This window comes from Acanthopagrus latus, chromosome 21, assembly GCF_904848185.1.
Source record: "Acanthopagrus latus isolate v.2019 chromosome 21, fAcaLat1.1, whole genome shotgun sequence".
NCBI lineage: Eukaryota > Metazoa > Chordata > Actinopteri > Spariformes > Sparidae > Acanthopagrus > Acanthopagrus latus.
In genome coordinates this window covers 12,871,757-12,886,859 of record NC_051059.1, presented here as the reverse complement: position 1 = coordinate 12,886,859, position 15,103 = coordinate 12,871,757, and the positions used below count along the sequence as shown (strand labels likewise).

The window sequence follows — 15,103 nt, the reverse complement described above, 5'->3', positions numbered from 1 at the left end:
CCTGCTCAGGGCAGAGTGCTGAGGGCAATGGAAAAGACAAACACGCACATGTGATATCCTTCCTCTCGCATTCCTCGCGCTTGCATTTCATTGAACGAAGGAAGGAGGGAGGCAGCAGCGGCGGCGGAGGAGGGGGGGGGAGAAAGCGAGGGAATAGGAAAGGGAGGGCGATGAGAGGTGGACGGGACACCGGAGTCAGGACCGTAATGACGGGAGGGAAACTGTTACAAGGCAAAGGTCACAGTGGTAATGGGCTTTCAACTTAACAGAGCTAACAAGTTAAACACAGAGATCCCAGCTAAGATGCTACTGTCGTACTAATACAAACGGAGCACTACTGCGTGTAGAAGTACACACGAGGCAAGTTTCCATGCACCTAAGATATTTTATACTGTATTTGTTTTTTACTTTAAAGGTCCTGCGAAGGTGTTTTCATTATCAGCCTCATACTGTTGGCGGTGAGATTCTACATGAATGGGCAATGTTAGAACAGCTTGAAGTGAATGGATCTCCACTGACGACATGTGAATGGGGAGTAGTGAACTACAGGCAATCGAAACAGAAGTTCAGTTACATTTCGCAGTAGCTTGCTGGTGGTTCAACGACATCGTAATCTGCGTTGTGATCCAAGTACTTATCTCACTCTTTTGGCTCACAATGTTTTGTGTAATATTTATTGATACTATAAGCAATTTTGGGCCACGAGAGGAAAGGACAACTTGAATATTTCCATAAGTCGTAAGTATTGATTGATTATTTCTAAGTTATGTCTCTTACTGAGTAATTCTGATTGGTGCAGTACCCCCCGCCTGGACTTTAGCTGACCGACAGCAAGTGTCTACCATAGTGACAGACACTGTTTCCAAAACCGAAGATGAAATACACCTTGGGGAGGTTTTTGTATATGTATAACCTGTTTCATGTACATTGTCATTTTAATCTATTACTTTTTCATGTGGCTTAAAGAGGCACCTTGTAGTTTTGGAAAACAAATTCAAACTCAAAGCTCGGTGTCAAAGCAGTTTTCCCAACGCTGGCGATGTCACATCCAAATCAGATTTTAGCAACATCTGAATCAGAATCAGACGACAGCCGGTTGTCAATCACCTAGACTTCATAAATAAAACCCAAAGATGTTCCTTTAACTCTTTAGCCACAGGGATCTGATGATGAATCACTTCAATCAGTTGCTGAAGTGTTGGGCAGTAAACATATTACATACCAAAAATTAAATACATACATTTCTAGGTGCTTACATTGCATTTTTTTGCATTCTACAATATAATACATGATATATATGAGCAAGTAGCGATAGTGGAAGGATGGATGGATAAATGTTTCAATTGCATTTAAACAAAGGAACAGGAAGATATAATCTCAGATACGAGGCTTTTGTTCACCAGAAGTGAAGAGAAATAAATAAATAATCACACCAAGTCATGTATTCTATGAGCCTGCACCTCCTTTATGTAACCCCTGTTTGAATGTGGACCTCAGGCTGAACACCTCCTCCAGCCTGTCGACGCTGCGGCCCTGCCGTCCTCTAAACCGTGTCGGTCCTGCTGTCGGGGTTTTCTGGCAAACAGGTAAGCAGGTGGGCTGGCAGCTATGTTTACCGAACCATTCAGACTGGCACATGTTGACGATGTATTTATATGAGATGCAGCTTCACGACTTACGGAACACCTCACAGGCTGTAGCTTGGGCCCGGCTAAGCCCATTAGAGAAACAGGCCAAGAGGGATAATGCCATGTCACCTGACATGACTCACTCAGGCTGAACCCGAAGACACATGCAGCAGAAAATGCAGGGAGTTGAAAGTGAAAAAGTTTAGTTATAGCTCAGTTTGCTGTTGTTTAATCCTTTCTTTATTGTCTTTGGTTCCCCATAAAATATCCTGTGATACCTCTCTTTATATTTCGCAAATTTATTCAAGTAAAAAACAAATAGAATGGCCTTTTCTTTCAATAAAAGGACAATCTGCATCTTGCGGCAGTTGTCACTTCTCTGTGTTTCTCGCTTCCCATAAATACGTGTGTGTAAACAGTCTGACGCGGAGCCTGCGGTTTATTCCAAGACCCAAAATTAAACCAGCCGCTGAGTGAACATGTCTGGCAGAGACGCCTGAGAGCCGGAGTGAGCCGCCGGGCCACACATGCAATCCTGGCATCACCGGCTCTGCATGGAACAAATGAGCCATCTGACAGAATGCAACAGTTCATGACTAAAAATCACTATTCTGAGCACAAAATGTGCCATCGGGGGGGGGCACATCTTGTTAAGGTCAACTCGGAGAAACAATATCACAGGGTCAACTTGGCTGATGCCCACAAACGCCATCCTGCTGCCAGAAACGTGTGGTCATTCAGTATATATTCGTAGAATGGAAGGACAGACTTGTTTTTTTAATGAGATTGTTGACAATAAGAAATATAGAATAACCATCCTTTAAGATTTTTCGATGGAGACATTTAGTCCCTGCCGGTTGGCCATCGCCTACCACAATCTTCAAACTTCAGTGGAATTACTGCCACATCACTTTACTATATTTGCTGTAAACGAGACAATGAGACCGGGCTTCGCTGCCAGGAGAGGAAGAGGGGCACGATTCTTTCCAGCGAAAACGTTGCCGTCAGAGGATCTCTCAGTGGGAATAATGACGAACGCGTTAGTAAAAAGAGGACTTTCCAAAATAGCAATATCAGTGACAAGGAGTGACGACTGGGAGGATGAATATCATGACTGATTGTGCTTTCGAACAGCTCACCAGTTTGAAGATCTTGAAGAAGTCCAGGTTGGCATAGAGGACGTCCTCTATCCTCTGCAGCCTCTGCTGGCTCAGGGCACACATGGCATTGCGGACGCCGGTGAGCCCCATGCGACTGGGGAAGATGATGAAGCGCTCCAGCAGGGCCTGGCTGCAGGCGATGTCTTTCAGCTGCAGGTCCGGGATTCCAAAGGCAAACTGGGGGACGTGGCAGAGAAAAGAACACGGTGAGATGCCGGGTTTAGATTGTGGGATGCGTCTCAAAGAAAGGTCACATAGAACAGGGAAAATGTGTAAAAGCATGCAGGCTAGGTTTTTCAACCGTTAAACCAAGACGACCTAGCACCAGTCTGCACGTTCTTCCTTTGAAAACTGCACCTGTTCTAGTCGTAACTTTGCGTTGATGAGCTGGTAGACTATAGAGGACGAGAGGCCGGCGTCTCGCAGAAGAAAGGCAGTGAGAACTTCGTCATCCTTCAGAATGTCTTCTATCTTCAGCCCACGGCCTGGAAGAAAAAAACAACAGCGGGTAAAGTGAAAGGTTGGAATTCGATGACCCGAGCAGCACCGGACTGCACGGAGGAAGTGATTCACAGCAGGGCCGCTTGGCAGAGATCTGATCTTTCAGGGAAACTCCAGTGAGGAGGATGAGTGTTCATACTGCGTGCGTGTCCTTGCCAGCAGGCTGAGCTCTAATTTTCTGAAGTGATATGAAGAACCGTTTTATGTTTGGCCCTCAGGCCCGGTCATGAACCATCCTCCGCATACGAATGTCCACAAGAGGAGTTAAGCAGAAAAGGGAGTTTACACAGCAACATCCTGGACAGAGCTGCAAAGATTAATCGATTAGTCGTAAACTATTAATTTAATCGGGGGAAAAAAGGCAAAATTGTCTGGTTGCAGCTTTTTAAAGGTGAATATTTTCTTGTTTCTTTACGCCTCTATGAAGGAAAAGTGAGTATTTTTGGGTTGTGGCCAAAACGAGACATTTGAGGACGTCATATTGAAAACACTGATCAGCATTTGCTGCCGCAACAACAGAAAGAGGATGTTCATACGACAACAGGACTGAGAGGATTTTCCATCATGGCCAGAAAGCCACAATCGAACATGGCTGACCTGTGTCAACAGTCTTGTTCTCCTCTGACTGCAGAGTTGAAACAAACAACTGTTACTAACAGCTTTCATCTCGAGAGAAGTGCTTCCATCTGAACCATCTGAACCGTTTCTCACATTTGCCCTTTACCTGACAGCACAGATGGGTTGTTGCGTAACGTGTCCATGAAGTTCGAAAAGGACGACACGTCGCGCCAGAGACGGCCGAGCTGCTGGACTTCGGTCTCATTGAGCAGAAGCTCCTGGGCGTCAACATAGAACCGTGCCAATCTAGAACAAGCCGAGAAACCCACAGAATTAGTCTGATTGATTGATTGATCTAGTGATTTACAAGTGTTGATAAGCAAATGACGGCGAAGATTTGAGAGAGGGCCACGATCAGGCTTACACTGAGTTGTTGTAGTTGGAGACGACGCCTGGAGACTCTCCTCTGGTTGGATATCTGAAGCAGGGGTTGTTGGCGTTGCAGAAGATGCCCTGGATCCAGGGAAGAATCCCTGCCGAGGGCATGGCCTTGTTGGGGAAGTGACCTGAGGAAAGTGTCAAAACGGCTTTTAAAACGGGCTTTTAAGAAGAGTTGCACAGTTGTTAGCGTCTATGAAAAGAACTCAGATTTTTAAGAATTTAGTGATCACCAGGATAGAGTATCCCCTTACATTCATGCTGTTGGTACAGTGGATTGGCCTTCCTCAGCCACACCAGGCCGATGAATAACAACACCGGCCAGCAGATCTCGACCAGAAAGCGGACCTGGGCACAAACAAGTAAAGCGCGAGTTATGAACACTGAATTTAATCTAATACAAAAGCCCTGAAACACATCTGACCAATCTGAAGCTCCGGTTGAGACGCCACCAGGGAGATGTTGGATGCTTTAGTTTGATGTTTATAAGTTTTCATACTACCTTCTGTCTTTTGCGGAGAGTCCAGTTCTTCCACAGTAACAGGCGGATTTGGGAGCCTGTCTTCATTGCTCCGCAGCTTCTCCCCTGGAAGGGGTCATCAGACTGTGACAAACCTGCAGACACACGACACCATTAACAGACATCTACCTGCTTCTGTGGCTGATAACAACAAGATCACATTTCTACACAGATTTGTAGCATTGAAACTTGTTAAATCTTCTCTCAGAACCCCTGTGGAACACGTATCGCAGACTGCAATCATGTTGTCCTCTTCTGAAAATGTCAAAAAACGAACACCCGACAACATGTTTCGCACTCTAGTCAACACTGCACCCTGTAATGTAATTATCAGTGATAAAATGCATTTCCCATTGTCGGGTCAATTACGTATTATGGCGCAATAATGACATATATTGTGCACAGTGGGTCATTGAGCGTAGAAGGCAGAAGAAGACCTAAAAAAGTTTCTAAAAACATTCAAAAACATCTCACATCACATGGTCCACCATTGTTGCTTTTTTTAGGTAAGTTGTCAGAGTCGAATGAGTCACAAGTTTTCAGACAAATGGGGAGAAACATGACAAAGGCAGACTTTTCAACAGAGGACAGTTTGATGAGAATAAAAAAGAAGTGACCACCATGAGAGAATAAAGATGGTCCCAGGAGATTTGTGTTGTCTCTTCCTTTAAATTGTCATCCATCTCTTTGTTTACACTGATCCAAACCACCGACCGAGTTTTGTTTTTATGTGTGTGTGTGTGTGTGTGTGTGTCAGCATGTTGGCAAATGGAGGAATTTATCTTCAGGAAAAACACAACATCACGATTAACAAACCTGTAAACACAAGCTTGTACGTCTATGCATTGTGAAACAGTGTATGCAATTTGTACCTGCTCAGTCGTAAAGACTTATTCCAGAGAACAAATTCATTTTGGAGCCAAACACCAAAAAGAAAAAAAAAACTCAACAGCCAATGACACATGCGCGTTATTTGCAGATGACCTGGGGGAATGTCGGACACGAAGAGTAATTTGTTCAGAAGAGTGACATGTCCAATAGATTACCGCAGACCGGCAGACTGAGCATGCAGGGACATAAAAAAACGACAGGACGGAGACCGCGAGGCTAAAAACAGGAGAGTAAAGGCTGTCATTGCGTCTGAAATCACCTCATCACTCACACAGTAATTACACATGACAGGACTTCCTTGACAGAAACCTGAAGTAATTTTGTGGTTAACATGTATCATGAGCTAAAAAAAAAAAAAAAAAAAAAAAACACTGCATGTTTTTGGTCACAAATACAAGAAGTGATATCAGAAGGAAAAACATAAAAGAAAAATCCCCTCAGATCGCCGTTTCTACAACATCACATGATGTTAGAATCGAGTCGTTAGACAAAACTAAAGCAATAATTAGCAGCCACATACCTGTCACACCTTACAGTCAGTTTCCTATTTTGTCAACAAAACAGTCGGTGCTCATCCTTACCTCTTATGGAAAGATATAAAAGTCGTACGACATCTAGAGAAAAGCGGCTTCGCGATCAAGCTGAAGTCATAGAAAACATTAAGCAGAAGGTAGAGGAGCTCCGTACGATTCCCCCCCGCCGTCCACTCTCTCTCCTCTGCCTGCAGGTCAGCAGCACGCCTAATCTGATTGCTCTAATCTCCCCAGCTCAACACGGGCAGGCAGAAAAAAGACAACAGTCATCCATTTTGAAGCAGAATTAGGGGGATATGTGCCGGAGAGGACAGGAGGGATACTGGTGGAGGGAAACTGTCCCCTGTAAGAACCAAAACGCTTGTCAAAAAGTGTCCGTAAGGAGGATTTTACCCGCACAGTTGTCACTCTGCGAGAAACCCCTTTTGCTCAACACCTACAAAATAAATCAGAGTTTTAGACTTAGTCTAGGGAGCTTTTACAGACTCAGAGACATGACGTTTTTGTGGCTGTTTTTGTGTCGCACACATCTGAACTGACTCACTCCTCTGAGCAGCCCGACAAGATGCACCAGATGACACAGGTAATTGGGTTTGTGGGATGTGAAGCCTTGACAGTAGGACATTAAAACCACTTGAACCTGTTGTAAACTGTGTGCGCAACAGACGCAGCTGTGGTGTGAGGTGAATTCGAGGCTTAAAAGTTGCTCAAGTCTGGGCATTTCTGGCGGCTCAGGTAGTTTGTGGTGTCAGGTAACTCTTCTTATTCGTCAAATACATCAAGTTGGCCAGAAAATCTGGGTTCGAGCAGGGTTGTTACATGTATAAAGTAAACTAAGGCTGCAACTAAAACTATTCACCTGCCAATCATTGCCGTGACTGATCTACGAAGCGAGACATAGAAAGATTTGGTAAAAATGCTCACTACAACTTCCCAGCACCCAAAGTGAAGCCCTCAAATTGCCTATTTTGCCTATTTGCCTATTTTAAACTGGGCTGGATAAAACACACAAACGTACATCACAGGGCTTTTAAAGAAACCTTTTAAAGTTTTCAATGTAAACATTGTTCTCTGAAGCGCTGAACAGAGATGTTAAAAAATACACTCAACTACAAACCAAAGTTACAGTTTTAACTACATTTTTTAATTTGCAGCAAGTACTGTTGCATGTCATTTTTTCTTTGTATAGTCACAATAACGCGATGAGACAAAATGACTGTGACAAACATGCAGTATGTATGAACGAATATAAAAAAACGTAAACAGATACATAAGGTTTACATACTGAGAAAAGATGTACCAATCACAGGCTACAATGGACACATTTAAAATGTTGAACTCCTTAAAAACCTCAAGTTAAAATACTTCCATCCATTCCTTGTGGAATAAAATATAAAATTAAGCAAATTTTAACATTTAAAGGCAACATTAGAATTTGAACCTGGATTAAGTGCATTGTGTGATTACAATAAAAATATAATTTTCGTAACAAATCAAATAAGGAAAACAAACGATAGGCTTACACTTCTTTACATAAAGATGTCAATTTGTGGTCGGCAAATTTCCTTTGACACAAAAATTGACAATTCATATGTTTGTTATTTAAATCATTCAATGTTGGCATCATACTTGCAGTATTTGCTTGTTTTGAATTGAGACACTTTCTGACTTGAACATGTACAACACAATATATTAGTACTTATAACACTTTCATGGTTTATTTTCACAGGCCTATATTTTCTCCCACTCTCAGCTTGTATGATAAAATGTTTTCCCAGTATACACTATGGCACAGATACATTAATATTTACAGATAGAATTTGTTTATTTGGTGTCAGACAAAATGAGCCTCTCTGTGTTCAAGCTCCTGCAGACGCCGAGGTCGCAGTCTTTGGTAGACGGGTTTAGTCTCGCTGGGGCTGAGGTCTTCGGGGCTGCTCGGGGGAGGAGACTGCGGGGGTGAAAGCGTAGCTGAGGTCGAGACCCCGGGGTCAATGGCGCTGTCGGTGGAGTCCTGTGTCTGGAGCCGTGTCTGTGGGGGGCTTGCAAGGCCAGGGGACGGCGTGGCTACCTCGGCAGGTTTGGTGGAGGAGAGCGATGAGGAGGTTGTGGTGGTGGTGGTTGTAAAGGTGGTAATGGTAGTAGTCCAGTTTGGAAGTGTCCTAGCTCTGCTGTTAATGGAAGTGGGGGGCTTGTAGAAAGTCCCAGGAGGAGGTTGCAGAGTTCTTGGTGCCCTGAGTGTTAGCGGAAGGTTTGGTGAGCTTCTGAACTCACTGACTGAATTATCCGTGTCATTTTCCCTTTTAGAAGTCCAGACAGGCTTGACTGACACTGTGTATGGGTTGTTGGAGAATATGGTGCTCACGCTGCTTGTGGTAGGGGCAGCAGAGGCAGTAGTTACTGCTGGGCTAACAGTGACGGGCACTGTTGCCTTTACAGGTTGTACTCCAGAGCTGGGAGATGGCAGGTTGGCCACGATCATAGCAGTCCTGGGTGTAACATCATAGTGCTTGTACTTCCTGTCCCACGTTCTCCTGTGCATCGTCTGTGTGTCAATGAAAGGAGTGATGTAATAGGTGCTAACCCTGGACGAGCCACTTTGACGAGCCTTATCTGTCTCTGGTACCTCCTGTATAGTTTCAGAGACGGGGTCCTGCTCAGAGCTCGTATTAGCAAAAGCAGCAGTGTTGCGGTTATTCCTCTCGCTGATCTGGGCGGGGGTCGGCAGGCGTTCCAGTGGCATGCTGATTGGCCGAGACACATGTCTCATGCGCTGGGTGCGTAGCTGGACCTTTGGTGCAACGGCAGTGGTGGTGGTGGTGGAGGGGATAACTGTGGTGCTGGGACGGCCAAACACTAAAGTTGACCTCTGGACTTCTCCTCCACTAGATGTTTGGATCCCGTTGAGTCTGTCCAGGGCTGAAACCTCCGCTCTGTCGGTTCTGTCTGTTCCTGGCTGCACCTCCTGAACCTCATCCAGGATGTGTGAGGACGGGATTACTGATGAGTATCTTTTGTACACCTTGGCACCCTGCAGGGACAAAATAAACAATTAGATTACGATCGGTGCCACATCAATTAGTAGTTCATGAATACTGCTTAATGAATATAATTGAACATTATCACATAATGTTATAATCCCATAACTTACATACATGCTTTAATATTCCTTAAAAGACTCCCCCAGAACCAGAGATATCATCTTTTTAAATGCATGCATTCCAACATGTTAACATAACCAACATAACCCACAATGATATTCGACCACCAACAGTTAGAGACTCAAGTGTGTTATGCTACGAGCCACTAATGTAGTCTTAAGCTGCTAGCCCAGAGTCAAGATCAGGAGGCGCTACAAAGGTGTTTGAATCTTCTTTTCTGCTCCATACTTTCAAATTAGTCTTTCAGTGACATCACTCAAAGCTATTTTGTCAACCCATTAACATAAAAAATAGCTTCATTATTTCGAGATTACAAATACATTTAAATGTGATATTGAGATAAAAGCATTAAAAGGTGTAATATGTAAAAACTGACCACCTGTTGAATTCATACTTGCAAACAGCAAACAGCAGTACAGCTAATGGTCCAGACTGTGAGCTCAGTTTTTACACTGCTAACAAGGGAGCTTTGGACTGAAACAGGCTGGGGCTAGCTGGTTAGCATGCTAACATCACTAGAGATCTTTGCAACACAGTTCACAGAAGTCTTAATGTCAAAATTGTTATTACTTCACATTCTGTGGATGATTTTAGTCAATTTAATTACAATAGAGGTTGTCCTCAGCTCATGAAGATTGCTTCAACAATAGCAAAATAAGCACATGCCAGAGCAGTGAGATCACCCCTCCATCCCTCCTCACCTCTTTGATGTCCATCAGGGAGGTGGAGTATCTGCTGAGCCGCTGCACCTTCTCTTGTGGTGTGAGTCTGGGGGACGCTTGTCCGGCTGTGGTGATGTCGGAGCCAGAAAGAAGCGACATGTCAAAGACTGTTTGGAAGTGTCGCACCAGCAACTCCACCATCAGAGCCTGGTAGGGGTAGTCGACCAGAGAGGACAGGGAGACCTCAGCGTCTGTCTGTCGGGGTTTGATCAGCGTGGGGCCAAAGATAATGCCCAGGTTACTCGCAGTCATCTTGTTCTCCTCTGCCTGCTCGGTCACTCTGTGAGAGCAAAAAGTGGTGGTGAGATTCATTCATAAACCACACATATGGTTTTTGATCTAGTCAACAGAACATTTATGCAGAATCAGACACAGGATGTGAGAAAAGGTTTCACCAAACAAACTTTAGTGGAAACGTTCTGAAAGAAATGAAACCTGCCTCCACAAACTTAACAAGCCAAATCCCTTTTCTGTCATGTGATGACCGAAAAAGTTTCTGCAATCACTTCAGCAAATTTAATTCAAAACACCAAATACTAATTTCTTGGCCAACAAATCATCAAAGTTAATGTTAAAGTCACAAGAGTTCAATTTTCAATTTAAAAGGATTAGTGTTGGGGTCAGATCTGAAAACCAACTGGACATGACTATCAAAAGAACATGAGTTTTATGTAATTTATGCTACTTCCTCTGAGCTATAGGGAAGTCTCTGTTTCCCTTTGTGGCATGAGGAAGTTTGTGAATCAGTGTATTTATGCAGAGAGGAGCACAGAAATCTTTACAATGGCTGAGCTCTGGGTTTTACCTGTTGAGATGAGCTATAAGGAAGCGCAGAGTCCTGTAGTTGGCTGTAGGCAGCTGCTGGAGAAAGTCTCTGATCTTGAAAATGACTCTGTTGAGCTGGACGCTCGGCCTGCATTTCTCTCCTGCCTGGGTGCTGTGAGATTTATCAGCTTCCTCCACAATCACTCTCTGGCACTCTTTAGCCAAGCCAATAACATCGTTGTAGTGTCGATACAGGATCAGTGGCTCTGGTAGCTGGACACAGTGGGGAAACGGTAAAGTGTTTTGTGTTATTAGAAGTGGAATATGTGTGAATCTACATGTGAAGTGAATACAGTGTTTAAAGAAGTTCCACGTTCAATTACCTATCCCATGATTAAGAATTTAACTTGTGCGATACTACATAGAACAATATGTAACAAATGATAATGTGATGTAAATTTCCATTTTTCAATTGTTCAGTAAGAATTTGAAACCCACCTGTCTCAGGTAAAGTTTGAGGACATTGCTGATGTCATGAGGTGAGAGATCAGACAGCTCAACTAAGTCCTTCCCATTTTCAAACGCCTGACAGAGCTTCTCGACACGTGATTTGGCACCATTCACACGATAAATCCCCTGTAAGGAAAAGAAAAAGACACATTTTTACCATTATTTTCAAAACATACCCACACTGTGGTATTTAAGTTAAGAAAATAAAATGTGTATCGTTTGAAGAGGCAGTGCAATTCAAGATATCAAATGAAACAACAACTCTACTGTGTGAAAAACTAAGTTTACCTTGATGTTGAGAGCACGACTCTCAATCTCAGAGGTGCACTTCTTGATAATAAAAGGGATACCATCTGGGCTGTTCTTTGATGCCTGAGCAAAGTCGATACCGAACAGGTGTAGTCTGCCTTGAAGCTTTTTATGGCCACACTGGATAGCAAGTGTTTCTAGACACTTCTTATGGCAAGCAAGAGAGCACTAGTAAAAGGAAAGAAGACAGAGATGTGAAAATATAGAAGAAGGAAAAAAGAAGTTGACTGATACTTTGATAAAATTCAATTCAGTCAGATGGCAACATGTAGTGGCTGTCTTCTATATTTGAAAATTCTACTGTATCAACGAAACAAATTCACATACTTAACTTTATCATTTCTACAGCTGAGGATATTACACCTTACCTCCTCACACTCAGCTCCGTGGAAAACCACCAGACTATCACACTCTCTGCACTTAGATGGAGCTCGTAGTTTTCTCAGCTTATGGGTTTGAGCAGCTTTAGACATCTGAGCATTTCTGAATGGACCAGGAGAACTGGCCGTCTCTGTCACCATCTCTGCCAGACCTGAAAAACAAGAGGCTCCAATGAGGAAACTAATTCGACTGGTGACTTCATACTTTGTTCTTATATGGGGGGAAACAAACACTGATCCTCTATGAAGGCAATCAGAGAAGTCTTTGTTGATGTCACGCCACTACATACAGTAAATCGCAGATTTAAGTAATTTTCGTTTTTTGATTGTTGACATATTTATTCTGAGCTTGATTTAGAAAATTCAGTCGTTTGACACAACAAAAGGACAATTATTTATCTATTTCAAAAGAATCCCTCCAGGTATATAAAGTCAACTTCTGCTACAAAAGAACCATCATTCTTATATTTTATGAATACATTTACTGTCTGGTCAGACAGCACAATGTTACATGTCACCTCACAAGAAATAAAACAAAATTAAATTTTAAAAAACATAGGGAAGGAGCTGATCTTCTGCCGCAATTCAAAATGACAAAATAAATATACACACTGACCGGGACAGCTCAGCATAGATGCAGGAAGTATAAGCTGAGGCCATATGCCAAAACTAACATGACCCCCATCTGTGCCGCAAGCGAAATCCACCACAGAGCAAGGTGCATAAAAAAGCACCTTATATGACGTGTGCAGCAGTCTCCCTCTCTCTCTCTAACTCTCTGTTTGTCCCTCCCTTGTTTAACTTCCCTGTCACATAAATGGACACACTGACTGGTTGTCATAGCAGACACAAGGCCAAAATTGGTATACACATTAGCATGCATCTGCCTGAGAGGGGTGGGGTGGGGGGGGGGCCATAAAACACATGCACACATGCCTTACCATTGTCTGAGGGTGACGGTGGCTCTCTCTCATCCAGGTCATCAGCAGAAGACATGGTCCCAGTGGAAGGAGTCCTCGGCAGCCGTCGTTTAAAGTCACCTGCACATATATAGATACAAAAGTCATGAATCTGTGCGTAACAAAGCTCAGATGTTTGAGCACAAAGACATGTACCACTGTAATGCTAAGAGCAAATAACTTAAGGTGCTCTCTATGTGGAGATTTAGTGTTGCGTATCTAAAAGCTTTGCACAAAGTGGCAAGTAGTTTCAGCTGCAGAGGGAAGTGTACCACCTAGAAATGAGTAATGCGTGGGTCTGTGGGGAAGTTAAACTACAGACAAAAAAAGATATCAGTAGAAAGAAATACACATCATGAGTACCTTCATCATCTTTTTTTTTTTTAGCTTTGTTGTGTTTCGGTATCAAAAAGTTGTTTTATTTGCTAACTATTTTTTATAACCCCCCTAAAAGATGTTTTTATCATCTTCTATGTGACGTGATTTAGGTGTCTCTTTCTGTCCCATGTGTGCTTTGATTATTTTCATGTGCCAACATGCTCAAGACATTTTATAAATTAAAAAAAAAAAAAAAAAGGACTCCAGACAAACTTTTGACACTGTTGTACACCTCATGTTTTCATTTAGGTGTACCCAGGAATATACTTTAATTTAATTTCTTAACATTATGTAAATTGGATTATTTGGAAAAAAAAATTTGCAGAGCTGCTAAGTTTCAGGTTGCACTTGACAGATTTTTTGAGCCCATGTGCAGGCAAACAGTCCCAACCTGGAGCCCTGAAAAAGTATCAATGTAAAATCCTCCTACCTGGACTGGCAGTGGGAGAGTCCATGGATCTTGACTCGCTGCTGCCTCCAGCACTCTCTGAGTCACTGCACATCCCTCCCTGGCTACCCTGACTGCTGGAGGCCCAGGCTCTCGGCGCGGCCGGATTTCTCAGAGCTGCAAGAAAACACACAGACCACCAGTTACACACATACACACACAGACACACAATAAAAAGAAAGAAAAATGACTAAATTTCCCGTTTAGGGATTTTCTAAGCATGAGATTCAGAGACAGGTGGTCACACAGATATTCCAGACAAGACACAACTTTGAATGTTTTGATTTTAGTCATGACTTAATTTCCGTGACTCAATACACAGGGAAAGTCCCCAATAGGCTCACGTAAAGACACAAGCAGGTTTGCAAACTGATCTAACAACCAGATAGCCTGCCAGCTTCAGCTGTTATGGGTTTGGGGATCACCCAGTTTCTAAAATACTTCATCTCCATTTCGGAAAAAAAAACATGACCTGAGGTTAACCTCAAAATGTCTGAAAAAACAACTTGACACAATGTCTAAAATGTTATTTTTATCAATGACTGACAGATGTTACACTTAAAATTGTAAAACCACATATCAAAGCAGATCTTCTCTGAAGTCTTCTGGTGTTCATAGTAATTGTAAACACCTATGTGATCATTTCTTGAGTTCGCATTAACAACTCAGCGAGCACCTTGTATGTCTGCGCTGCTGTTGGACCTCCTCTCACTGATCTTCGCAGGTCGGTGTAGTGGACTGTCCACTTCATCTCCGCTCAGCAGGTCACAGGAGGTGATGGATGCCTGTGACAGGTTGCCATGGGAAGAATGAGTGCTGCCCACTGACCTTTTGTTGAAAATAAACCTGGGGACACACAGTCAGTGGTTAAGGTTACATGTGATGAATCTGCTTGTAAGATAGATTTCTATTATCCCAAAGCTCAGCCTTATTGTATTACACAGTGTGCAATAGTCTGGTGTTGTTGGTCAACACCAGTGACTCAACTATTACTACACCAGGCCATTCTGGCTTTCATTTTCTGACATGTAATCTGTTTTGCTAACATCCACCACCAACACTCCCAACAATTTATAACTCCTTGGAGCAGAGTGCTATGAATAAGCTAGCATGTCACATTTCAATCTGTTGTGCCAAACTCTGACAACAGTATTACTGAGACTAGCTTAGCACATTATATTACCTCTTCTTCCTCTGCTGTATTTAGCCATATGATTCAATTAATTGAAAAAGAAAACAAGC

The 15,103-nt window shown here is 43.0% G+C and overlaps 2 protein-coding genes across 4 annotated transcripts in view; both read right to left on the bottom strand.

Annotated features, from left to right (window-relative positions):
• Window positions 1-4,853, bottom strand: part of LOC119011803 (retinal-specific phospholipid-transporting ATPase ABCA4-like) — a 35,829-nt gene extending 30,976 nt beyond the window's left edge. Inside the window, exons 1-6 of the mRNA XM_037085179.1 lie at window positions 4,788-4,853; window positions 4,540-4,633; window positions 4,272-4,413; window positions 4,014-4,153; window positions 3,146-3,273; window positions 2,768-2,965 (exon numbers count right to left, since the gene is read on the bottom strand). Coding sequence (XP_036941074.1) covers window positions 2,768-2,965; window positions 3,146-3,273; window positions 4,014-4,153; window positions 4,272-4,413; window positions 4,540-4,633; window positions 4,788-4,853 — 768 coding nt within the window. The remainder of the gene's footprint in view (window positions 1-2,767; window positions 2,966-3,145; window positions 3,274-4,013; window positions 4,154-4,271; window positions 4,414-4,539; window positions 4,634-4,787) is intronic.
• Window positions 4,854-7,351: 2,498 nt separating this feature from the next.
• The window catches only part of LOC119011233 (rho GTPase-activating protein 29-like), a 33,504-nt gene continuing 25,752 nt past the window's right edge, over window positions 7,352-15,103 (bottom strand). For all 3 annotated transcript variants that reach the window (XM_037084180.1, XM_037084182.1, XM_037084181.1), the window contains 9 exons: window positions 14,538-14,707; window positions 13,844-13,978; window positions 13,018-13,116; window positions 12,065-12,228; window positions 11,676-11,864; window positions 11,376-11,513; window positions 10,918-11,150; window positions 10,092-10,392; window positions 7,352-9,260 (listed from right to left, as the gene is read on the bottom strand). In XM_037084180.1, the coding sequence (XP_036940075.1) occupies window positions 8,064-9,260; window positions 10,092-10,392; window positions 10,918-11,150; window positions 11,376-11,513; window positions 11,676-11,864; window positions 12,065-12,228; window positions 13,018-13,116; window positions 13,844-13,978; window positions 14,538-14,707 (2,626 nt within the window). In that variant the 3' untranslated portion in view covers window positions 7,352-8,063. The remainder of the gene's footprint in view (window positions 9,261-10,091; window positions 10,393-10,917; window positions 11,151-11,375; window positions 11,514-11,675; window positions 11,865-12,064; window positions 12,229-13,017; window positions 13,117-13,843; window positions 13,979-14,537; window positions 14,708-15,103) is intronic.